This window comes from Festucalex cinctus, chromosome 14, assembly GCF_051991245.1.
Source record: "Festucalex cinctus isolate MCC-2025b chromosome 14, RoL_Fcin_1.0, whole genome shotgun sequence".
Taxonomy (NCBI): domain Eukaryota; kingdom Metazoa; phylum Chordata; class Actinopteri; order Syngnathiformes; family Syngnathidae; genus Festucalex; species Festucalex cinctus.
This window is the reverse complement of record NC_135424.1, coordinates 19,041,112-19,067,965: the sequence shown is the minus strand read 5'-3', so window position 1 is coordinate 19,067,965 and position 26,854 is coordinate 19,041,112. Positions and strand designations below refer to the sequence as shown.

The 26,854-nt window shown below is 39.3% G+C and overlaps 3 protein-coding genes across 4 annotated transcripts; 1 reads left to right on the top strand and 2 right to left on the bottom strand.

The window, feature by feature from the left end:
• The first annotated feature begins 95 nt into the window (after positions 1–95).
• Positions 96–1,925, top strand: npm3 (nucleophosmin/nucleoplasmin, 3). The gene is made up of 5 exons (XM_077495270.1): positions 96–246; positions 433–518; positions 592–711; positions 918–1,011; positions 1,448–1,925. Exons 1-5 carry the CDS (start codon positions 174–176, stop codon positions 1,570–1,572), a joined length of 498 nt encoding a protein of 165 aa, XP_077351396.1. The 5' UTR covers positions 96–173; the 3' UTR covers positions 1,573–1,925.
• A 976-nt stretch (positions 1,926–2,901) lies between these two features.
• Positions 2,902–13,644, bottom strand: trim8a (tripartite motif containing 8a). Its single transcript, XM_077495269.1, has 7 exons — positions 13,243–13,644; positions 11,920–12,552; positions 6,665–6,760; positions 6,243–6,476; positions 4,916–4,947; positions 4,646–4,761; positions 2,902–4,577 (listed from the first exon to the last, which is right to left on the bottom strand). The coding sequence occupies exons 2-7, from the start codon at positions 12,490–12,492 to the stop codon at positions 3,988–3,990; spliced, it is 1,641 nt and encodes a 546-aa protein (XP_077351395.1). The 5' UTR covers positions 12,493–12,552; positions 13,243–13,644; the 3' UTR covers positions 2,902–3,987.
• A 1,258-nt stretch (positions 13,645–14,902) lies between these two features.
• sufu (suppressor of fused homolog (Drosophila)) lies at positions 14,903–23,220 on the bottom strand. Of its 2 annotated transcripts, none has more exons than XM_077496122.1 (12): positions 22,897–23,220; positions 22,440–22,574; positions 21,977–22,113; positions 20,976–21,118; positions 20,708–20,793; positions 20,353–20,425; positions 18,588–18,744; positions 18,424–18,520; positions 18,086–18,220; positions 16,255–16,393; positions 16,104–16,172; positions 14,903–16,029 (listed from the first exon to the last, which is right to left on the bottom strand). In XM_077496122.1, the coding sequence occupies exons 1-12, from the start codon at positions 23,043–23,045 to the stop codon at positions 15,940–15,942; spliced, it is 1,410 nt and encodes a 469-aa protein (XP_077352248.1). In that variant the 5' UTR covers positions 23,046–23,220; the 3' UTR covers positions 14,903–15,939. The 2 variants fall into 2 exon arrangements, with proteins under 2 accessions (XP_077352248.1, XP_077352249.1); XM_077496123.1 differs by having other exon boundaries at positions 18,588–18,741.
• Positions 23,221–26,854: the final 3,634 nt, after the last annotated feature.

Genomic DNA, 26,854 nt, shown 5'->3' with positions numbered 1-26,854 from the left:
TTAATTTATTTATTTATTTAGTCGGTATAGCGCTGAAGGGAACGTGGCGCGCGTGATGACGTCACTATACGTAATAATCCGGCGACATTTTTTTTTTTTTTTTTAAACCTGTGGAAAGTAAATTTGGCTCAACGTGTTGTCAACAAACCTCTCTGCATTTTCATCCCCGCAGAATGTCTTTCACCGACGAAGAAGCCTCAGACGTCGGCTTGGCGGGTCAAACAAAGATGGACAGCTTCCTGTTCTGTGAGAATTTTAAAACAGTTTAAAATAAATGCAGAATTGCGTTTGTTAGCTTATCTCCCGACGCACACGTGGTCTTGGAAAAGGCGTACGGTTCCTAATATTAAACCTCAATATCTGTACGTGATTTTGCCACGAACTGATAAGTGTTATGACGCTTTACATTATATGACTGTGTGCGTTTCGTAGGTTGCGAGCTCTCCTCCACAGTTCCTTTCTTCTGCTTCCAAGGAGATGAGGATGATGACCAGGAGCACTTCATTGAGTTCAGAACGGTAGCAGATACCTAAAAATATATAAATACGTTTGTAAGAAACACTATTTAATGCTCTTCTTGTGGTCTTGCAGGTATGTTTGGGTGAAGGTGCCCAAGAGGAGAATAACGTGGTGGAGGTGACAGCCATGAACCACCAAGGAAAGACAACTTCAGTGCCCATTGCGAATCTTCACATCGGCTGCCTTCCAATGGTGATGTCCTTCTCGAATTTTTTTTTTTTTCCAGTGTTTTTTTTATTTTATTTTTTATTTTTTTTTTATAAAAGGCAGAGATTTTGTTGCTAAAATATTTATTTTCTTATTTATCTCTATAATAAATGAACACTATTGATTGTTAATAATGTAGAGCAAACTGTATGGCATAAAAAATGTTTAGCGTCTATTTATTCTTTCTTCAGGTGAGCTTGGGTGAGTTTGAGCTCAAAGGACCAGTGACGGTCCGCCTCAAGGCCGGCTCAGGACCAGTGACTGTCAGCGGCCTGCACCTTATTGGTAATGTTACTTTATTGGTAACACAGTCTAATTTATTTTTTTTTCTTCCGTTCTGTCCTCAAACCGCAACGATGATGTGATCACGCCATAAAGTTGTGTGCATCCATGTTTTTTTTAGTTGTGGCCAGTCTGCTTATGTAGGGGTCACTGTAAATTGAGGACCTCTTGTAAATGTAAAAAGAAGAATAATGAAATGAATTTATTTTAATTAACACCTGTAGAGGGAGCCTCAGAGCAAAGAAAAGATATTCAACTTAATTCCTTCACTTTTTGTGATCTGAAAAAAACCTTACGATAACCCACTATTGATGCCCCTATCAGTCAAAAGCAATTGTTGCCATTGCCATGAATCTTGTTATATTAGTGGACGTGTCCCGCATCGGCAATTCTGTCAAAATGGCACAGTGGAAGTGATTTGCTTTTATCTTGCATTCAGCTTCAGAGGTTGAACAATCAGACTTGGAGGAGGAAGAGGATGAAGATGAGGATGACGATGATGAGGAGGAAGATGACGTCAGCCCTATCAAACCAGCAAAGAAGAAGAACAAGCAGCTGCAGTAGCTCTTGCGTCACTTGGGGATTTTAGCCCTCGCCCGTTGATACGTTTCAGCAAAGAATTCATGGACACTGTTGGCCACGTTGGCACAGGACATTCACAAACATCAGTTAAATTGCTGCTCGGGTGAATCACCCTCAGTTTCTCAAGCGCTTATTCACAGCTCGTGACTGAACTGTGGATGTGAACTGTTTTTTGTATAATAGTAAGGCACCCCCATTGCTGAACAGGCATGTCTGTTGTAGCTACCGGTAGATTACTAGTAATTGTCTTTGTGTTCATACAAGATCGGTGACTTTTATCAAACACAGTTTGTAGTTTGAAATTACTTTTTCTACATAAAATGTCAAACACTCAAGATGAAAGGATTTTGTGTTCTTAATGAATGCATTAGGAAAGCATTTTGTTCATCTTAACCTTATGGTTAGCACCTTTTATTACTCTGGAATTTCATAGAAAATAGGTTAGCTTACTGCAACATTTACAATTTACTTATGGTAACATTTAAAGTAGTTTCTTGTGAAAATTTGTGTTTGTTTTTGTTTTTTTTTATAGAGGGGAAAACGTGCTTAAATGTGCTTTTTTAATATATATTTTTGTATGTTGATTGTAAAAACCCACCCACTATCTCAACAATTTAAAAAAAACAAAAAAAACTATCAGACGTTTATGTCTATAATGTAGGTAAAGGTGGCTGAAGTTTCTCCACTATTTTCTGTTAACGAAGTGTGGTCTCTGATGAGGTTGTTGCATTCTTTTAGTTGAACACTAGATGGCACTACATTCTACACAGTGTGAAAGTGCGTAGACTTTAATGTAGAATAAGTGAAATATTTCTTAGCTTTTTTTTTTTTTTTTTTTAAAAGACACTTGCTTTTACCGTAATCTTCTATTACTGCTCCCTTTTAATGAGGTAAACTGCTAACCTGTGACGAAAGTTAAAAAAAATATATACATATTTATCGCATTGACACAAAAACGATCAGTTCACCTGTTGCAAATCCTTCAAGGACATAGTCTGTCACCATCAAAAACTAATAAGCCCTCCACTTAAATTCGGAGATTATCACATGCGCTAAAATTATATATATAAAACACACACACACAAGCTAAAAAATAAAATCCCCTCCCACTGGAAGTATATTCCGCATTTTCATTTGATTTGACACTTGCTTTTACCGTAATCTTCTATTACTGCTCCCTTTTAATGAGATAAACTGCTAACCTGTGACGAAAGTTAAAAAATATATACATATTTATCGCATTGACACAAAAACGATTAGTTCACCTGTTGCAAATTTGTTTCTGAACTTCAACACACACAAGCTAAAAAATAAAATTCCCTCCCACTGAAAGTTTATTCCGCATTTTCATTTGATTTTGATTTCTTCAAACCTTTACAAATGTACTAAAATTCTCACAAGTATCTGCGGTCCAGTGTTAGTTTCAAGACACATGGACTTTGAAGTGCATAAGCTTTCTTGCATGCTTTCAACAGCTAACACATCAAAATAAAAGCATACTGTATACGTCTTTATAGGCACTGATGTCTGGTTAGTGACTGTGAGGGTTTCTTTGCGACATTTGACTGAGTGCGTTGATTTGGGACCATGCTGATGGGAAAATTAAGCTTCATGAAACACTTAAGATTTTTTCTTTTTAACTCCTCTAGATTGTGCTTTTAGTTTACTCAACTCAAGTTTATTTATATAGCGCTTTCAAACAGCCTGAACTGTCACAAATATAAAGGGTAATGTAATGAAAAGTGATTGTTTCCAATGCATCTTTAAACCAAGAGTGCCATCTTTTTGGAGTCAAAAAATATAAGTGCTACATGAAGCTTCATTTGTCCATTACTACATACTATACTGTATTATCCACATTATGTCAATGTGAGTTGACTGTAAAAGAAAAAGCTGTAGACGGGAATCAAACAAGATCTTTAAAACATAAGGAAAATATGTGATTGTTACTAATCTTGTATTAATTTATGTAATCATGTAAACAACGAATGGGACACTTTTTCGATAATCAGATCCAATACAAGAGCTGTATCAAAAATACTCATGCCGTACTGTATATCCATTTTTTATTTTTTTTGTACCATTTGTTGTCATTATGATCATGGGGTGAGTGTGAGCCTATTCCAGCTGAATAGGCGAAACGTTTAGAAATACGTTTATTAATATCGTTACATAAAATAAATCATGCATTGCAGTTCTACACAGCTGTAAACCACAATCATAATAATAAATAAATTATTCATTAGTGTGCATTATCATTTGAAAATCAGAATTGTTTAACCAGCTCTTGTATTGGATCTCATTAGGTTTTGCATGGATTTCTAATGTACTGTCTGCTGAACGTAATCTTAATCCAAAAAGTGAAGCTGGTGTTGATTCTGCCACATTGTGATTTTGCTACTTGGTCCCGTAATGCTTGGTCGAAGACTGACTGTACAGGCCAAAGTAGTCCAAGCGCCTTGACGCCTGCGAGGCTTCCATCAGTCCCCTCATGGGTAAATGCTGCAAGGGCTGGCTGGCAATGAGAGCGCCAAAGTCCTGAGAATTGATTGGGCCGAATGAGTCGTGCGGCGGGTAAAGGTGTCGAGCGGCCGCAGGCCTGGAGCACATCAGGACTTTCCTCCCTTCATACGCGGCCTGTTGGGATGCGCCCTCGCCGTGGAGGCGTGCTGGTAAAATGGCCGACGAGTGTTGGCCCGCCACATGATGGTCCGAGGTATCCAGGAAGCGACTGTGGCCTTGACTGGAGTGGGCATCCTGACCCAGCGCGTCAGAGGAGAATATGTTTGAGTCACGCTGATCGGGTTCGGTCAGTAGAGGCATTTTGTTGGTGTAGAGGAAAGGTGGGGGATGCTGGGAAGTGGAGTTTTCTGTGGCACTCTCCACGAATGCCATTCCGTATTTCCTCTTGTTGAGTCCGGAGCGAGCGTCAACAGAGCTCAAATGCGTCTGGACTACCTCAAGGATAGATGCCTCATTGACAGGTTCTGACAATGACAGGACATAATCCCAAGAATTACTTGCCAAATATTAAAATAATGATAATCCACCCTACCTTCCAGGATTTTGCGCAGATTCTTCTCCTGTGTTGTGAGGCCCGAGAAGAAATGACGAGTGCTGATTTGGCCCACTGAGAGTGGAGGGACAGAAATGTTCAGCTGCGAATTGGATCTGAAAGGATCAATTTCAATTGAAACACCAATTTATTTTCAATACACTTAAACAAATGCCTCCGACTAGATAGTATGTTTTATGTTTTATTCTTTTGCTGATGCTAAAACAAAATACTAACAATGCTGTCATCAAAACCAAATGGAAAGCTTACCTGTCGATTAGTAGTTGGTAAGGTTTTGTGTTCTAGAAAAGAATAGACACAAGTTAGTTTGGATAGAAAATCTACTTCTGTCAAGACAAAAGTGTGACTCGGTCACCGTAGCAACAGTATTCATTTCATGGCTGACATGTTCATGTTTAAAGAAATTATGATCTGGGATAGTATATTATTGTATTATAAGAAAAAAAAAAATGTTCCAAGTTTTAGCTAGCAGGCAACTCGTTTACTCATGGATTATCGTTGAAGAATCGTCTGTGACTTTTAGACACTATAACGTATAATGTAGATTTAATGATGTATGTGTGAACTAAATGGCAGTTAGTGTTTGTTTAATGGTAATTACTAGCATGCTGATACTAGCCGCGATTGCTAACCGTTTAGCATAAGCTAATTTTGTTGTTTAATAGGGGTGTGAATTGCCTAGTACCTGACGATTCGATTCGTATCACGATTCACAGGTCACGATTCGATTCGATACCGATTAATCCCGATACGAATGGTCACGATTCGATACCGATTAATCCCGATACGAATTTATAAGTCGATTGTTGCGATTTTTTTCCATTCAAATTTAGAAAATACTATCAGTAAATTTGTACATGTACACTGTAAGATTTGTATGAATATATTTATCTAAAACTTGAGGCTTATAACCGTGAGCCACTGTACACAAACAGTTTGCAATCTGTTTCACATTTGAACAGCATTAAAATAAAAATATTAAGGCTTAATGTGCCGTTCATATAACATTCTTCCATGCTCAAGGTGTGAATCCCAAAAAAAAAAAAAAAAAAAAAAATTAAATTAAAAAAAAAAAAATCGATTCTGCCGATTATTGGATCGATTCGAGAATCGCGCGATGTAGTATCGCGATATATCGCCGAATCGATTTTTTTTTTTAACACCCCTATTGTTTAATAATGCTCATGCACAGAAGATAAATAATTACTAGTTGTAGCCACTCAATTCAAATCACGTACAACCTTTGTGGATTAACAACAAAATATAATAACAATACATTAAAAATGTTTTACGTTTTATGGGAGAAAAGTGTGTGTGTGGGGGGGTCAATTATACAATGGAATAATCGATAGGATAATCTATTTTTAAAAAGATTGAATAGTGACAGTCCTAAAATCAATACAATAAATACTATTGTTTGTTGAATCATGTTTGCATTTTAAGTAAATACCGGTACATAAATTAAATCATCAAAAAGACTAAGCCAGAGTTTCATTCCTTTTATTCTTGATCTTGACTAGAATGAAAACTAAATTAGGATTTGTTATTGCTTGGAAGAAAAAAAAGCGAGGAGAACCTTCATAACGTTGATGTTGTCGGCTCTTTGAAAGAAGGTTTGTACTGAGCTCAGGAGTTTTTCTGCTTGTTGCCGCCTCTCGTTGAGCTGCAAAACCTGCTGGGAGTTTTTCCTCCTGTATGAGCTGTATGCTCTCTCTAGCATCTGCATACTTTCACACTGTTTGGCCTCCAGCAAGCTGTGCATCCTCTGGTACTGGTCTCTGACTTGCTCCTTCAGGTCTGAAACTGCGTCCTGTGGAGAGTGGGCGTGACGCCGTGTAGCAAATGGCGTCAAGACGATAAATTAAGGCAGATTAAATCAAGCCTGTTGCAACCTGATTATAGTTTGTTACTGAATTTCTAACATTTGTTCTAGCGTGAATGTGAAAATGTTGACTATGGTCTCCATAGTAGCATAATACTGTATGCAGCCTCGTGTACCTTCATCAGCATTTTGTCAGACTCCAGCTTGGCAACGTGCTCGTCGATGTTCTGAACACGACCCTCCAGTCTGTCTTGTTGCCTCATTAGCGTGGCCTGTAGCGATGGCCAACAGGAGATGGATAAGACGGACAAGTATGTATAATACAAGGAACCACAAACTGCTTTACATCTGTTATGATCTGGATTGTGATTTCGCTGTGTGGTGTGTAAGATGCTTCATCAGTCATGTTTTGATATCTTCCTATACCAGGAAAACTTGCCCTGATTCATGTCGAGAACTCAAGTGGGATTGATAACATCTCAACTCTTCTATGAGCTCATCAGTGTGGCACTAATATCAGTCGTTCTATGCATAGGATAAAGAGCATATGACTGTGAGTACTGTTATATCGTACATCTTGTTCACTATTTGCCAAACTGTTGCTTATTGTCAGGTCTGATGAGTTGAGTACATTTCCGTCATAAAGCACTAGGAAATCATAACCCCCCCCCAAAAAAAAATAAAAATAAAATGGTGGAACAATATAGTTCATGCTTAACTTGGCATTGCAAATCATACAATCACTCAACTCTAGATTTGTAGAGCACTTTAAAACTATCACTGTTTCCTTAAGATGGAACCCAGGCGCAGCAGGTACAATGAAAACAGCAGAGGACCCACAATTGAACCCTGTGCAACACCGTTGGTTCCGTTACACATGTGAATTCACATTACGTTGTGGAAACGCAATATTTTGGCACTTTTTTTTTTTTTTTTTTTTTTTTTTAATGTGACCAACCTGAAGAGAACTAAACAGTGGAATCTTATGAGTCACATGAGCTCCCGCCTCCAAAATCCCGAGCGGACAGAAGAAGCAATTGCTTCCAGGCACAATTGCAGCAAACATTCTGCTATGAGAACACTGACAACTGCACAAATCCACCTGACCCCAGCTGTCCACTGTTGGGAACCGTCCCACTTCCTGTGTGCGGAGTTCAGAGTGTCCCACAGGGGCTCAAACAACTCAATAGAATCCTTCTTGGTTTCGTGCTGCAGATGGAAATCAATGTACAGTCTCAGGCTGATTGATGACAGAGAGCATGGGAGGCACTCTTTAATGAGTGCATGGAAAAGCCACTTGTGCACCAAATATAAGAGAGGCCAACAAAACCTGCTGGATTATCTAATGTGCATGTGGGGGAGGAGAAGCTGACTGCCCCGCTCTGCTTTCTCCTCTCGCTCGCCACATGCAAGGCTCCCATCATTGTTGTTGGCCTCTGCGGCAAGCGGCACACTGTCGTGTCTGTGTGCGGACCGGCTGGCGGGGTCCGAGAGGGAAAGTGCTGAGTGAAAGTGAGAAACACAGAAAGGAAGCAATGGAGAGAGCATTTGAATCAAAAATGAGGACATTCTTGTGGTCTCCAGCGAACGTTGTATCGCAGCAACCGGCCTCTTCAGCTGCCGACAACAAGCCACTAGACTCGACTACAACAACACCGCGACGCATCTCAGTGATGACGAGTACCGTATTTTCCGCACTATAAGGCGCACCGCATTATGAGGCGCACCTTCAATGAATGACATATTTTAAAACTTTTTCCATATAAAGTCGCTAAAGTAGAGGTTGGGGTTACGTTATGCATCCATTAGATGGTGCTGCGCTAAAGGGAATTCAACAAAACAGTCAGATAGGTATGTATTTAACTAAATACATAAATGTAGAGCACGTCCGCTTCCCAGTTCTGAGGGCTCCGGTTCGAGTCCAGGCTCGGACCTTCCTGGGTGGAGTTTGCATGTTCTCCCCGTGCCCGCGTGGGTCTTCTCCGGGTACTCCGGTCTCCTCCCACATTCCAAAGACATGCATGGCAGGTTAATTGGGCGCTCCGAATTGTCCCTAGGTGTGCGTGTGAGTGTGGATGGTTGTTCGTCTCTGTGTGCCCTGCGGTTGGTTGGCAACCAGTCCAGGGTGTCCCCCGCCTACTGCCCAGAGCCAGCTGAGATAGGCGCCAGCACCCCCCGCGACCCTTGTGAGGAATAAGCGGTCAAGAAAATGGATGGATGGATGGATGGATGGATGGATGGACATAAATGTAGTTCCCTGTACACAACAAATTGACGCAAATGTAACAAAGTTTGAGTTTTCATCCGGGTTCGTAAAAGCTTTCAAAGGCTCTTTGCAGACAGTGAGAAATTGTCTGAACATTTTCAAAATTTCTTGACAAGTAAAAACTCTCTGCGAACATCTTACAAATCCTGATGAAAACCCCAAATTTGCTACATTCGTAAGCATTCGCCGCTTAGTGGGATACCAGCTTTATCAACCTTCAGATTCGTAAAAAAGTCCGATGCCGATATTTGTCAAAATGTCAGATATCTGCATCAATATCAGCCTGGCCGATAATCGGCCTATCCCTACTTCCCATATCAATAATGGTATTACGTAGAACTGATTGCTACCTAACCTTATTAAAGATCATTTGACATTCTAGGACATTTTCTACCGCCTAAACTATTAGGGAACCGAGTTCGAACTTGCAGTTGCTCCTCCTTGATGAGTTGGCATCATAAAATGGGAACCGCTATTCTCTGCGTCTTCCTGTTTCCTTTTGTCTGGTTCAGTGGCTGAAACAGAGCACAAGGGCCTCTCTCTGGTTGGTGATCCTCTCCAAAGCAGTGTGAAAGCCTACCTTTATCAAGATTAAATCCAACAATGGTCACTTTCCCCACTGTCCTATTAAAGTATCCGCACAGCCACCAGGTGCCAGGAAGCATATTTTTAAACGCAGAGCCTCAGGGTCAATGAACAGAGAGCCTCTTTCACAATCGACAAACAGCTGATGTCAACCAACAGACTGATTCATTGCAGCGTTCAGACTGGGGGAGGGAAAAAAAAAAAATCAGTTTCCTGCTGAGAAAAGCAAGGTGAGGCTGCGTGGGAGGACTCCTCCTCCATCAGTCCCTGGGATGACATTAGTCTTTTATTACTCGGCCTTTCTTGTATCTGGCCACTCCCTTGGGAGCCACTGAGCCAAAGATAACCAGCGATATGAACACAGTCACGTTGGTATTTCCATCTTTGTTTATCCCAAAAGCAACAAGACAGCTGCCAAAGGAATCTTAAAGGTTTTCTACTAAAATAGACCACAGCTCCCTCTAGGACAGGGGCGGGCAACCATTTCAGATTTTCCCCAAATTTCCACTTAGGTTTGATTTTTTTCATTGCATGGCAGGCCAAATCAAATGCGGGCCGTATATTGCCCAGGGGCCGTAGCTTTTACACCATGGAGGACTTATTCACAGCCCATATCTGCACTCAATGGTGTGGACAACGTTAATGTGGGAAGAGCCGGGAGCAGCAAATCCTGGACGGATCCGTTTACAGTTTAGCGCATACAGCTGTGAGAATAGATGGTGGGTGTGTGTGCATGCATGTGTGGTGAGCAGCTGTGGAAAGGGCTGAACAGACATCTTTTGTCACAATAATAGCTCCCCATCCCAATTTGCACCAAAAAATGTCTCGTTTGGATCTCTGCGAACTTTATGTGAGCTTGCGACTTACTCATCGGGAAAGGGAAAACGTTTGTCACACTATTATGGGTCGGATACTAAAACCAGACGGATTCTCAAGGCTATGGGCTTGAGATATATATATCCGCAGATCAATCTATCCATCTTGTATCCTGTTGGTAGTTGGTAAATTTGGCCTTTTATTGCCTTTCCATTGCAAAGAGTCCCAAAAAAATGATTTTAAAGGGTCTTCTTTTTCAATCGGGTAAAAGGGCAGAACAAATAAGATGTGTAGCTCTCTGGAAAAATACATTGCGGAGCCATCACTGGATGTCCATCAAGGTAATTTTAGTTAACTAAAACTAACTAAATGAAATAAAAATTCAAAAAACATTTTCCTTAACGAAATAAAATAACTGAAACTACATTTAACATTTACAAAACTAGCGAAAATGTCCTTAGTTTTAGTTTTTGGTAATTAATTGAATACATGAGACTTTGGGGTTGATTTTAAATGTGATTTAAGTATATTTATTTCGATTATTAACCAGAATAAGGACTTTTGACAGTGTGTCGCACAGAAGTGACGTCATCTAGCAGCAGCCAATAGAAAAGCACCTTTAGATGATGTTGCTCCCAAATGCCAATTTTGCATGGTTGACTTTTGGCCTGCTTTTTCATTTATTTCAGCCGAAACGCAACGTTAGGTAAGAAGGACGTTGTTTTTTTGTTTTTTGTTTTGTTTTTCATTTTACCATGGTATTTGTTAAATATTGCACACAAGTAATACACAACATTTTTAAAAACAAAAACTAAACTTAAAGGAAACTAAAACTAATCAGTTTTTAATAACTATAATAAAAACTAACAGAGCCACCTTGAAAACTAATTCAAATTAACTAAATTTAATAAACAAACCTAGAAAACTATATAAAAAATAGCTATAATAAAAATCCCAAAACTATAATAACCCAGATGTCATCTCGACCTAGTGTAAGCTCTTTAACTCTTTTACTGCCACACATTATCAAAAAAAAAAAAAAAAAACTTTAATATGACAAAGGCTTTGATCATTTACATCATCCTTGAAAACGTTCTGTTTCATCAAATTTCATACACATTGAGACCATTGAAAAGATATACAATGCTGCCATCTGCTGGCTATAGGTAGTGAGGGTTTTTGATTCCACAACTCATTGACCAGGCAGCACGTGCTGCACTTACACGGTGAACATAGTTGACGTCATTTAACGTTTATGGTAGCATACATCGTGGATTTACTAATCGTTATTAAACGTTTTTTGGCAGTCAATGAGTTAAAGGGAAAGTGTTAACCTTAATAATTTCTTGACAATATTATGTTATATTTGGTGTTATATGTGGTGGAGTTAAACAGCAAAATCTAGCAGTTTTTATCACTATCAGAAGGCAGCCATTTTGCCACTTGCTGTTGAGTGAAAATGACATCACAGTTGCTCAGGTAACAACCAATCACAGCACAACTTCAGAAAACAGGTAAGCTGTGATTGGTCGTTGCCTGAGCACTGAGCAGCTGTGATGTCATCTTCAGTCGACAGCAGGTGGCAAAATGGCCGCCCTGAGACGGATTTGATTTTGCTGCATAACTCACATTCCACAAATATATTATTATTCAGAATGTCATGTTTAGACAAGTGAGGTCACATGATGTAACATATTATTGTCAAGAAATGTTTAAGGTGGACTTCCAACTAAGGAAGACAAAGTCGCGTACTCTCTCGTTTACCTGCAAACGCATGCGTTGCGTGTCCACGGCACAGACTGTGTGTCTTTGGGCACTGCAATGGGAGATGCAGCAAAAGGGACACATAGCCACCTGCTCTTCTTCGCAGTGGAGCAGCCTGTACTCGTCGTGGCTGGGACACGTCCAGGCGCTCAGCTCCTCGGCGTCCACCAGCAGGTGGCCGGGTGCCACGCACGGCTGCTGCAGGTGCGTATGCACGTGTAGCTGGCAGCAGGGCTCCTTACAGCGCAGGCACACCTTCCTGACGGGCAGCGGCGGGCCTCGTCTGCACAGGACGCAGTGCAGCGCCGTCGGGGACTTCTCCGAGTCCAACACGTTGAACCTCTTGACTATGTTGGCCAGCTTGAAGTTCTTCTCCAGTAACGGCTTCTGGTCGTACTCGTGGTTGCACTCGGGGCAGCGAACCCCCGTGCCGCTGTCTTTGGCCCACGCCTCTGAGATGCAACCTTTGCAGAAGTTGTGTTTACATGGCAGTTGGATTGGCTCCTCGAACACATTCAGGCAGATGGGACAGAGAAGCTCCTCCTCGAAACAGTTCCTCCAGCTGGCATCCATGGCTGCAACTGCTCCAAACACCGAAGGCAAGTAGGCAATTAAGTTCTTTGGAATATTCCGCTGTTGTAAAAAGAGAAAAGAATCTTAAGACATTCATGCAAAAACATTACAAGACGTAAAAAGAACATAGAACTCTGAAATTGTCTTTACCTTCAGATACTATATATTTTGCACAACAAAACCTTTTCCCCCATTCCGACATCGCTTTATGTGAGGCGGTTATACATCTAAGAGGACATATTCAAAGTCTCCTTTCACCGACCAGTGCATCAGTGACATCATGATGACAGTCTCCCACAAGCTAGGTTTGAAGTTTTATGGTGAGGATAATGGATGGATGGTTAAAAATAATAATAATAATAAAAAAAGGTAGTCCTTAACAGAACAAAATTGAATTAAGTTCCAGTAATACGAAATGTAAAGTGTGGGTGGCAATATCTTATCAATGTAAAACAGAAGTGAAAATTCACCATTAAGTGATGGAAATGTAGGAAGTGGCTGGCTTGTTTCAAAGCTAGAATAATCATAACATTTAAAATAGTTGTTTTAATGTTAATTATGGAACAACATACAGTTGACGGCGTTTGTTATTGTTGGTGTTGGTGCAAAGTGTCAATTTGCTCCCGACCAGAAAATGTCACGCTGAGCTACGTTGACGTTTTTGTTATTGCAACGCCACATCTTAGCTTCCTGTCAGCGAACATTAGTATTGGAATTCTCCAGCGAAAAGAAAAACAAAAAGCGACGTACCAACTATCGGCTTTCCATGTCCTCCAGTCCGCACACTCCAGAGCACCTTCACGGCTTCTACGTCGTCCAAGCCCAGCGATGAGAGCCAAGCTCCCTTGCTGCCAAGATCGCAGCTCGCCTACCAAACCGAACGAGCCTTTACCTTTTCTTTTTTTTTTCTCTCTCTCTCTCTCTTTTGATCTCTTTTGAAACGAAACCCTCAACACCGCTTAACTGTTGCGTCGGATCATCAACTAACAATCAAACACGAAAAGCCAGATGGGTGAAAAAAACAAAATCGGTCGTCATAATCGGAGCTCCGTGAGTCCACGCAGACCGGCCCCTCTTGCTAATGTCACCCGGCAGAGTTGACACACACACGGGAAGGGGAGGAGCCTCGGAGGGGGGCGGTGCATAGGCCGGCAGGCTGGGAGTCAGCACAGCAGATTGTGGCAGATGCTGACCCTTTTTACGAGGCTAATATTTGCAAATTATAGTAATAATTGTCACATGCACACAACATGATATCTTCTTTTAATCTGCGGTAATAGTTTGAATTCCAGCACTTTACCTCTATAAGTCAATCCTTCTAAAATAGGGAGATGCTGTGATGCCAGGACGTGACCCCAGGGAACACTTTTACATACATACATTTGGGCCAACATACAGTGTAATTGCACATCCACTACAGTAGGTAGCATTGTGGCGCTCATTGTCGGACTGCAAAAGGAGTAGTAGTGTACAATAATAGTACTAATATTATAGACAAATGTAGCCTAGTTGTGGAGGAGGTTTTGGAAGGGTGCAAAATATTTTCTTCTTATAAGAAAAAAATAATTATAAATGAGAAGCATTGTTATAAAAGAAGGGATACGTGAGGGAAAAAATTATGTAACGACATGCAAACACGATCCGATAATTATCACTATATTGTGGGGAGGTTGGCGCGATATTGTATAAAAACACACGATTGTTTAAAAAAAAAAAAAAAAAAAAAAAAAAAAAAAAAACTCATGGTGGAAGCACTATATTGTGTCTTTTACATAATAGTCACAAATAGGTTTGGCCATGTCATAATGTAACATCATTCTGTGTTCCTATTAGCTTTATGGTGTAATTATAAAAGTATCATGGTATATAATTCACAATGCTGTAGTCAGCTGAAGCAGGTGAAAAGTAATGCTTTTTGACGGCGATGTTTAAAAATATTCACTCTCCACATTTGGCTTACAGGGCAACATTTATCCGGTACATTTACACACCTATGGACAGTTTAACCAGTCTTTTAACATATTTTGTCCAAAATCCACAAAAGTACAGGGATAATATGCAGGGCTGAGATTCCAATTCTGAACCTTAGAACTGTGAGGCAGATGTGAAAACCAGTGCTGCCGCACTAAACTTACAAGTTACAACAGCCTGAATTGAAGACTACAATTTTTGCCCAATTGGAAAACGTTGACACCAATTATTGGCAACCAAGCACCCATTAAGTGCTTTAATTCGGCATCCATTGCAGCCTGGTTATCCTGGAAGGGGGAATACCACATTTGCAGCCCATTCTCAAGGTTTCATATTTTTCCCCTCATGGGGCATGCTCTTGAGACGCTTTTGTCATTAAGGGCTATAAAAATAAACTTGACGGTGTATTTTTATCATACACAAATATATAAGATGCTCATTTATCAGTGTTCCAGCTTTATTTGTGTAAATAGCTACCGGTACTCTCAAATGCACTTGGGATTATAACCGGCAAGTTCTAACAAAACCTAACAAAACCAAGTTATCTACACTCATCACTCGATGAAAAAAAAAGACAAAAAACACTATTTAATGACATATAGTGTAACAGTACACACGTTCTTAAAAAGGCAATGTAGCAAAATTTGTCTTTTCAGTTTTGGTGCTATTGAGATTAAAATTCAGGCGGTTCATGATGCATTAACAGTCAATGCTGACTGAGTCAACACATCTTTGTGTGTTCAATTCGAGGCACTGAGGTGTTTTTGCTCCAGCTCAATGTCAAACCCATCCTACAAAACAACAACACAAAAATCAAAACCTTTTTATCCGCACTGGCCGCTGGAGATAACACTGAAGATTGGCATCTTAAAACACTAAAACAGACATGTTATTAGGTAACACAAGTGAATGGAAACATTACAAACAGAACTGACTACATGCAAGAGTGAAGAACATATACGGGTTTGATCTGGCTAAAAACAAATCAAACCTGAAAGGAAATGCTTATACTTTGTACAAAGTACATTTAGAATGGTTCTTGAAGGAGTTTATGAAGCATAATCTTGGGATAGGGGCATGTATCTGCAGCATAATAGTCAGCTATACAAGATAAACAAGAGTTGAAATGTTGACTTACTTCATTCAAAGCGCGTTCACAGAATGACCGACATTAGCTTTGGCATCATAACAGGAAAAATGTCCAGCATTTGTTAATTGTACACAAAGGAAAGATCAAAGAAAACATTAACATGGATCAGTAGCTGACTTCTTTTGTCATTACTGCGGCCACTGGAATAAATAGTTATTGCTCGTGACGTGACGTGACGCCTCCATGGCTTCATTGCGTTAGCAACGCTTGCAATTTGGAGCTGTGATTTTGAGAGGCCCAGTTCAACCCATAGCATTTGAGTTCACTTTTCTTTACACCTCAACGTCACTGTGTCCTCCATCTCATAGCGATTAAGCACCTCTGCCTCATTGCAGAAGGTTATCAAACACAGAGTCTGGTAGGATGGAGATCTTCAGCTTCTTCTCTGGCCAACTGTACTCTTTTGGTAGTTTTGTCTATTAGAAGAGGAAAAGAAGGTTCGGTGAGTCAAAACAAAACTGAGGTGAAAAATTTGTTAAGATTTACTCACATCCTCACGAGTGTTAAGATCGTGCAAATCCCCAAGCATCTGATCCACAAACTCTTCAGTCAACAATATCTACACAGGGAGCACATAAAGTCATTCATTTAAATAAGCCAATTAATTAAATTTGAGCACACAAGCACGTTTGTGTGCGTACCTGAAGCCAGGGGCCGTGAGCTGCGTATGGATGCTCTTCAGTAGCAAAGGCTCCCTCCACCCCCGTAGACACAAACGTAATGGCCGTGTCACCGTTGATACTTTTGAAAGTAAAATGTCTGCCGTGCAGCAAGCGGCCCCTGTAAGAAATTAATTCAAAGTCCCTTGTGAAGTAATGTGAAAGTTCTCAAACTAAGTGCAGACTACTGTAGACTGGTCTACCACCAGCTTACATTTCTAACCACTTGTGCAACCTGAATTATTTTTTGACAATAATATGTTATATGTGACCTCACTAATCTAAACATGACATTCTGATTAATATTACATTTGTGGAATATGAGTTATGCAGCAAAATCCAGCTTTTTTTTTTTTTTTTTTATCCATCTCATGGGGTGGCATTTTGCCACTTGCTGTCGAATGAAGATGACATCACAGTTGCTCAAGGCTCAACCAATCACAGCTCACCTGTGTTGGAGCTGCTGGATTTTGCTGATTAACTCATATACCACTAATAAAATATTAACCAGCATACCGCATTTCTAAAAAAATAAAAAATAAAAATTATTAATTTTATTTAAACTAGTGGGGCTGCATAGAACATATTCAATTTAATTTATTTCATTCCTTTAAAATAAATAAATAAATAAATGAAAAAGGACAGAAAAAAGTAAAACTTCTGTTATCTGCCTCTAATGAACAACAACAACAAATAATCAACACAAAGTAAATGACAGCAAGCGGTCAAAACGCTTTCAATATAACAATTCTAAATAATAATAATTAAGTAGCATATCCTTGTGCTATATGTATTTTTCCAGTAATTGAGATTTTGTCAAGTTTTTAAAGATACAGATAGACTGAGATGATTTTGTTTTACAATCCAGGTTGCTCCATAAACTGACACCTTGAGTTGAAATACATCGTTCTTTTTGTTTTGTTCTATATTTTGTTTTGGAAAAAATATCTGTAATTTATACTCACTTTCCCTCTTTTTTATTATTATTATTATTATTATTATTATTATTTAATTTGTATATTAACTGGTAAACGTTCAGAATGGGCTTTAGGCATTATTTTAAGACGGTTAAACTGCATCATTCATTAAATTTTTAAGTGTTTAGTTGTATAAATAATGGATTAGTGTGGTCTCTGTATCCACAGCCGCAAATGACATGAATTGCACGTTTCTGTAAAAGAAAGATGGAATCAGTGTGGGGTTTGGTTGCACATCCCCACACTTCAATGCAATAGGTCAGGTATGGAACAATCAATTAATTATATAACAACAAAACATTCTTGTTCAGTGATTCTTTAGCCTTGTGTAAAACTGCTACAGTTTGTGATACCTTAGATTTGACATATTCTATATGTGATTTCCATGTTAAGGGTTCATCAATAATAATACCTAAAAACTTTATTTCATTAGTCCTTTCTATTGCTGTACCTTGCACTGACAATGTAGCTTCAACATCAATATTCCTACAGCTAAAAATCAAAAATTTGGTTTTACTAATGTTTATAGACAGTCTGTTAGCATTGAACCACTTCATAATTTTCTGAAACTCTTTCTCTATTACTTGTAATACATTATGTATATTTTTCCCAACATTAAACAAAGTGCAAATAAATAAATATATAAATAAATAATAAATACAAAACATTTTAACAATTTGGAAATAGTTGTAATCAAGAATCAAGAATGTTTTCTTTGGGTTGACTTCCCCTTGAAGCTTTTTTTTTTTCTATGATGTTCTTCTTCGCCATAAAATAGTACTTGTGTAAATAGACAGTGCTAGTAATCCAATTTTAATATTTATTATGTGTCGTACCGTAAGCAGAGGGGAAGCAGCGTGCCCGACTCTTGGTTAAATTTCAGATGGACGCTTTCCAGCTGTCGTGTTCGGACTAACTCGTGTGGGACGATGGCTGTTGAGCTCTCGCTTTCCAAGCTGTCCTTTCGACTTCTGAGAAGGCGGAAAGAAAGGGAAATATCAGTGAGGAAGTGTGATGTGCTTCAATAAACAGTGAGGAAGCTGCTGTGCGATAAAAAACAACTGGTATACAGGAAATGCTTCTGTGCTACTGGGAATCACCAGACACCAGTTTGACGAAATTTCCTCTAAGAAGCATTGAACAAGAGCTTCCACCAGCGTGTGTGTGTACTCACTGAGGTCTGTCATGTCTCTGGCTGCTGATGGGCGGCAGTGCTGCTTTAGTGTTGAACTCCAGGCCTTTCCTTAAGGTCTCCCTGATCTGTTCCGTATCTATCAATACACAAATGGTCAATGTGGTCCCATCGTGAACTGCAAACGCACTCCCAAATAGAAGCACCTTTATTGGAGAGTCTGCGAGGCTGCGAGCCGATGCAAATGGACCGACTATCCTCGTCGTCATCCGGTGGCCGACTCAGGTCGTCCCACACGCACTTGGCGCTGACCCCGCTCAAGTTGGAGCCTTCAGTCTCGATGCCGTGGTCCACTCTCTCCTGCTTGGATGGGCAAGACAGACGCAATCGTCAACACTAGGGCTGCAGTGTGGATATGGCACCAACAGGGGGCGCTTCAGACTTTTGGAGAGTCATAAAGGGGAAGGTCAGCCTTTTCTTATCAGAGGCCATTTCAATTTTTATGGGGAAAAAAAAATCACGATTATTTTGGCAATTATTGAAATCATGGTTATTCAATTGATTATTTATTTATTGTAACTTTTTATTTGACCATTTTTCAACATACAAAATGAAAGTCATACAAATAAGCAGACTTTCAAAGAGCACTCAACATTGCAAGGGATTGCCAAGTACAAAAAACTAACAATAATAATAATAATAATAATAATAATAATAATAATAATAATAATAAGGTTCCAAGATGTTACCACAAAAAAAAAAAAATACAAAAATTGCCTAAACAAAAATAAAATACCTCAAATGACACATCCTTACAGAAGATCTGCAGCATTGCTCAGGTATGCATACCATTTCTGCCATCGTCTTTCACCCAGATCTTTTTGAAGACGTATAGTATATGTCATCTGCCCCAAGACATGTATCTGTTTTACAATATTAACAAAAAGGTCCACACTGGGACAGGTTCTCTGCAACCAGTGTTTTGTGTTAGTCTTCTTGGCAGCTGCCAACAAAATCCGATAAAGATAAACATCGCTTTTTTTCAATCTTTCCGGTATAATTCCTAGATAAAGAACTGAAAAGGACACACATATATCAAGATGCAAAATCCTCGAAACAATCCCTGCCACCACTTTCCAGAAAAACTGGATGGCGGGGCAGGACCAAAATATATGAGCGTGATCCGCCATAGGCTCTCCACATTCCCTCCAGCAGCTCAACTGTGTACCAGTCTGTTTAGACTTCCACTTAGGAGTAATAAAGTAGCGAATTAAGTTTTTCCAACAAAAGTCCCTCCAAGTCCAGGAAACAGTAGAAGCTTGCGTTTTCCAGAATCCAGCCACATGATTATTTATTTTTGATACAAAACTAGATGTAAAAATATTTACACATTTAAAACTATTGACGCGAATTAAAAAAAATTTAAACACTAATTGTGTCGGTTCCTTTAGGACCAAACACAATTTATAATAGTGTGTATATATATATATATATATATATATATATATATATATATATATATATATATATATATATATATATATATATATATATATATATATATATATATATATATATATATATTTATGTTGGCAAAAACTTGAAGTTGGAATGCAGCATGTGCACTGTGCAGTAGCACAATCATTTATTTTTTGGTACAAAACAAGAAAATGTTTAAACATTAAAAAAAAAAAAATCTGAAGACAAAATTATTTGAAACACTATAATTATGCAAGTTCCTTGAAACAAATTGATTGAAACAAAATGTATTACATTTGTTATATTAAAATTAAAAAAGGTGCAAATATATAAATTTAAACAACTGAAAATTAGCATTAATTTTTTTTTTTTTTTTTTTTTTTTTTTTTTTTTTTACTATTATGCTGACTTTGTAATTGTAGAGTGCCCACCCTTATGTAACCCTTACTCAGTTGACTTAGTTGAGTGGACAGAACATTAATTCAGCCTTACTTGTAGATGTGGATCAATATCAAAGATGGTCTCCCCTCGCCTCATGTCTGTGATCAGCCAGGGCCCGCCAGCTCTACATAAACAACAGCTGTCATTAAATGGGAAGTCAACCCCAAAATTTCCGATACAATAATGTGCTATATGCTAACAGCAGCAAAATTCACCAAACAAATGAAAATATAACTTGTGTCTCTATTGCCTTAAATATGCAATCATTTTTTCATCAGTGCAATTGTGTCAAGTGACTTGAACATTTCCAGTCACGCTGACCCACAAAAATACCAAAAACTGTTGTTGTTTTTTTTCACTTTACAAGAAATTGTTTTGTTGTAAGCTGCCTCTAAGCTCAACTCACGCTCGAAGCCCTCGCATCAGTTCCAAGATGCCTTGGCCGTTCCACTGCTGCGCCGCCTGCAGCTCCTCGGTACAAACGCCCACAATCTGCAACGGAAGATGAAAGGTAGAAGAAAATGAATATCAAAAGTATTGGATGCTGCATATTTTCTGTTATGGTGCAGTTTTAATGACCTAAGAACACACTGTTACGTTCATCACAATGTTCAAATGTTGTGCGTCTCCAGACATATTTTTCACTATTTATTTGGCTTAACGTTTGAACCCACCTGCAAGAAGCTGACGGTGCCAAAAGGAGTTTGAATGGGATGCATTTGAGGGTCTTCTGTGAGCAACATATGTTGGATGCGAGACTCGCTGTTGTCCAGGGGATTGTGCCACGATATGTGGTCACCACAACAAAATGTGTTTTCTGTGGAGACATAAAAGGTAAGTTACAATCCCTCGTGTGTGTTAGTTCGCATGTGGACCACCAGTGAGAGGCTGCAGGCATGCCAACTTCAAAACAGAGTTAACAGGCAAAGAGGACAGTAAGGTTGACACCTCATGACGAGGAAAGTGTCAATGTACATTTGCATCTGCTTGGGAGGTAGTATGCGCAAAGTTTAATTTGGCTGTTGGGTACATGTGTGGGGGGGATAGTCAGGGATCAGCATTCGCTGAGCACAGACGTCAGGCCCACCCACAAGCAAATTGATTCCAGCTGGAGGCCTGAGAAATGGGGAGACTGGAGCGCGAACTGATCAAGAAGTCTACTAGTATCCTGACACGCTGTGTTTGACTTTAAAGGTTCAACTATACATTGGATCCTCACTATTTGTGGGAGATAGAGAGCAGGATGACCCGTGAATAGGAAAAATACACGAATAACGGACATTATAAATCGTTTTATTTTTTATTTTTTTATTTTTTATTTTTATTTAACCCACACAATTCTTGAATGAATGGGTATAAGTGGGCTGGGTCTCCCCCCAAAATAAAATGTGTTCGTTTTTTTTAACAATACTAAAAAAAACATGTTGGGGGAGTTTCCACAAATAAGTGAATCTGCAGGTGCCAAACCATGAATATGTGAACCCTGTATTCAAACATAAATAGGTCACAGAAACCCTGAGAGAACAGTCATAGGAAGTTCAGTAGATAAATAACACTTCCTGTTGGCAGTCCCACTTCCAAAAGCTTCAACTACTATGGAAATCTTCTTCTTCTGATGAATAATATTAATTATGGCTCCTTGTGTTTTCACTCATCAGTGTGCTTTGCTTCTCACCCGATTGGAATACATAGCGAGCCAATCCTTGCATGAGTTCAGCGGGCCAGGTCGGCGGGGCCGTCTCCCCCATCTCTCGTTTCAGTCTAAAGGTGAGCTCGAAGCCAAAGCCGCTGGGTTTGTCTATTCCTGTGAATCTGACACAAACACGCAAGGATGAGAGACACAAAAACAGCAGTGGTGCTTTCTGATCCCTCTCATATGCATGAGTCTTGTCACACGCCCAGTGCAAATCCAAATGAACACCTTTGGGTGAGATCATGAGGAACATGCTAATTAGGTTACAAGTGTTGAGAACCTGGGGGTGGGGATCTTACACAAAGTATTGTGAGACTGTATTTTACAATAATTATGGGGTTAAATAGTCCAATCACGCAATCTTTGCATCCGCTATCTTGCAAGCAAAATTGGCATAAGCCAAAAAATAATAAACAATGGTAGCCTACAGTACATTACTACTTACTCGTGAACCCTGTTGTCTCCATACAGGTCGCTGAGTCCAAAGCTTACGTAGTGCCAATGCTCCTGGACTTCTTGAGCTGGACAGCCCGCATTTCGATACATACTAATGTAGTCTAACGGGTCAGGACCACCTAACCTGCAGAGTTGCAACAACACAAGGATCCATTGAATCATGATGTCACACACTGATCTGGATTTACATTTTCAATAGACCATGAAAGAACACCTATGGCCATGCAACGAGCGTGGACAAACAATGAATTTAGCACTTTATGTCTTTGTTGTATAGCTTGTGTGCATGAAACTTACAAATTCTACCCTCAGAAACATTGAAATAAGGTCACGACGAACGTGTAGCCATAGTGTTAGCTTCGAAGCTAACTTTTACATTTATAATCGCTCAGCACAGTTTAAGTTTAGTGAACATATTACCAACAAAAGATAAAGTGTTTGCCTACCAGTATTTTACGATGGCTGTAACTTGAAGCGGATTTGCCTGATCAGGATAAAGTCGCCGACATTCCCCGTAGATAGCCTGCAGTCCTGGGGGAAACAAGGACGATAGCCCGTGCGCTTGTGCACCGCTGTTAGGCCGTACTTCATCCATGCCACGGCCTCGAAACAAACCTTGTTAAATTACAAACCACAACGTGACTGCGACTATTCTACCCCTCTTCGGATAATAAAAGTTCAACTAAATGATAAAGGATTCATTGACGTTAGCACTGCTATAGATTTGATGTGCGCTTCTCCCCGATGGGGCCCAGCCTGTTGAGCATCCTCTCCGAATTCGATAGCGATTGGTTGGTAGAGTGTAGTGACGTCATAGACCGACGTCCTCATTAACCAATGATTGAAGTTTTCATTTATAAGGCATTAATAACAACACACATAACGTACTCAATGTAAATATTTTTGGGGTGGTTGTTGTCCAGTGATGACCCTGACCATCAATCAACAGCTAACCGGGCCATCTTTCACCTGGGAGTAAATGCTGAATTACCATCTGAAGAAGACAGACAGCAGACATGGTGACAGCATCAACTCCATTTGTGCACAAGTGTTTTTGTAACATGGTTAAAATGAGTAATAATAGCTAGATGGCTTGGTGCGTCACACAGCTGACTTTGAACAGTGGACACACAGATTGAGAATGATTCAAATCCTGGTTAGGGAATATGGTGATGTTCACCAGTTAAAAAACAAAAACAAAAAACTTGGGCCACATGGGTCAGTGTAATTTTCGGCCATTAGTTTTTCCTTCTGAAGCAATGAAACGGTAAACGGACCAATTATTTCCGTTTTTTGTGTGTGTTTTGTTTTGATGTATATGAACAAATAATGGGAAACGAGTCGTCTCCCGTTTTTGTTTAAAAAAAAAAGAAAGAAAGAAAGAAAGAAAGAAAGAAAGAAAGAAAGAAAGAAAGAAAGAAAGAAAGAAAGAAAGAAAGAAACAAAAATGGAAAACGAGCCCTTATCTGATGTTATATTATGTGTTTATTTAGTACAAATCGGGAAATGAAATACGGCCGTAAACCGTTTCCCGGAAGCTGGTTTCTCCTTGACCCGGAAACCGTTCATCTTTTGCCGGCTGCAGCGACAGCTTGCTGCACCCTAGTCTCTATTTCGAGGCCTCTGTTGGCGCCCATTCTTCAGGACTTCGAAACACACTTCCACACAATATTTATTATTGTTGGTGAGCAGATGGAGTCATACATTTTGTTTCGGGGTGGGAAACGTTTTACTCTGCGAGAAGACGACAGAGGCCTCGAAATAGACACTAGGGGGCAGCAAGCTGCCACTGCCGCAGCAGCAGTGAATAGCTGCAAAAGATGAACGGCTTCCGGGTCAAGGATAAACCAGTTTGCGGGGAAAAAGTTTACCGCCACATTTCATTTCCCGATTTGTGCTAAATAAACACATAATATAGAACATCAGATAAGGGCTCGATTTGTTTTTCATTTTATTATTATTATTATTATTATTATTATTATTATTATTATTATTATTATTATTATTATTATTATTATTATTATTATTATTATTGTTACTATTATTATTATTATTTAAAAATTTTATTTTTTATTTTTTTTACAAAAACGAGAGATGACTCGTTTCCCTTATTTGTTCGTATACATCAAAATAAAAACCGGAAATCGGTTCGTTTACCATTTTCAGTTTCCTTGTTTCAGAAGGAAAAACGAATGGCCGAAAAGTACACGGGTCCACGGACCCACATGCATGTCTGGTTCCTTAATGTAGATAAGAATGGGTAGATAGAAACTGTACTAAACATATAATTTGAGTATTTTACTCAAGTGAGATATGACTAAGAAAAGCTGAAAGGTTACTTCATCGATTAGTTGCACAAAACAATTTAAATGAAATTGAGCTGAGTTCTGTGATTCGCTCCCGCCACTTGTCTCCCTCTGCTTTGCTCTCGCTAGCTATTGCTAGTTTCTCCCACTAGCCCCCTTTTTTTTTATTTTTTTTTAGCCGCTCCAGTAAGTTCTTGCCTAGCCACTCTTGCTCACCTCTCCCACTGCTTCTGCTCGCTCGCTCACTCCAAATAATAATTGATGTAGTGGTAGCCTTGCAATGTGTGGTGTCTCTGAGGCACTGTATGTGTGTGCTTCAAAATCGTTGCATTCTATTAGTTCACCACTAACTAGCACTAAATAATACACACTGTCCCTTTAAGTTACATGCTCAATCAATGCATGTTTCATATCAAAATAATATGTATGCAACATTAAGACCACTCATGAAGTATTTTCATACATCTTCTGCCACTGAAGATGATGTACAGTTACCTAGTACCTCCACAGCTCATACATCATAAAATAAAGTTCCATTTGTGAAATGGAGAATAGCTACATGTACATAAGAGCACATTTTTGATTGGAACGTGTGAGTCACATCACTAATTCAATGGTTGTTTATAATCTAAATACCTAGCACATTGAAATTTATGAAATACAAAATGGTGTAACTTTTAAATGTCACTGAATCATTTGTGAAGTACATAATAACTTCAATATTGTGAAAGTACCGTTAATCTCACACAACAAAAAATGAGACAGTCGAATACGGAGAAAGTGATGACATTTATTTCACATAACATCAATATGAAGCAGATTATTACATTACAGATATTTGTAGCACATTATAATACGTCTGTGGTGTCTTTCCAGTCTCTGCTGCCGTGTAGTTGTCAGTGCCATGCCAAAAGAACTGAGCCCATAGATGACACCTGAAGATGCTACCATCTATGGAATTCAGTTCTCATAGTGGAGCACATTTGAAAATGAGGTCCTCATAATACATTACATTCATTCAAGGTTAATTTACAGTGACTGTGATCACAGGTAGTACAAGTCATTAAACATATATGCAAGGTATTAAAACATGACATCAATAATGACATTATAAAAATCACATCTTAAACCATACAGTTGGCTCACGACCAATCCAGTATGCTACCAGCTTCTTGTGAATTTTCAGATCAAGACCTACATTACAAAAGCTGTTCCTCCAAAGTGTGGTATGAGTAGCACTGATGGTATATGGGCTCCCTCTAGTGGTCTGTGAAAGAATTACTGAATTAACGGAAAGATTTAATAAAATACTACCAATAAAATACAACCAAACATATTAGAATTAAGCTTGTAGCTTGTATTTATATACAGCCTGTTTGAACTTTGGAAAAAAATATAATACAGTACTTTTTTTGAAGCAAAGTTCAATTAAGTACAACATCTATCCATCCATTTTCTTGACCGCTTATTCCTCACAAGGGTCGCGGGGGCTGCTGGCGCCTATCTCAGCTGGCTCTGGGCAGTAGGCGGGGGACACCCTGGACTGGTTGCCAACCAATCGCAGGGCACACAGAGACGAATAACCATCCACACTCACACGCACACCTAGGGACAATTCGGAGCGCCCAATTAACCTGCCATGCACGTCTTTGGAATGTGGGAGGAGACCGGAGTACCCGGAGAAGACCCACGCGGGCACGGGGAGAACATGCAAACTCCACCCAGGAAGGTCCGAGCCTGGGCTCGAACCGGAGACCTCAGAACTAGAAAGCGTGCTAACCACTCGACTACCGTGCCGCCCTTAAGTACAACATATTTTTATTTAATAATTTATAAATGACTACGTTATGTTCCAGTGGCTTATATTAAATATACATTTTGGGAGTGAAATTTCTTTCATTTTTGATAAATACTTTCTAAACCTACTGCATTACTCTATTCTAAAATACTTGTTCCAGCAAGAATTGCCAATAAAATGTGCGCCTAATTGGTAGTAAATAAAAAAAAATAGTTCAGAGAGACCCATAAAATCCTGACTTACCATAGCAACTAAATTCTCTCTAAAAAGTGCCAAATAAGTGACAGTAAAGATACATGA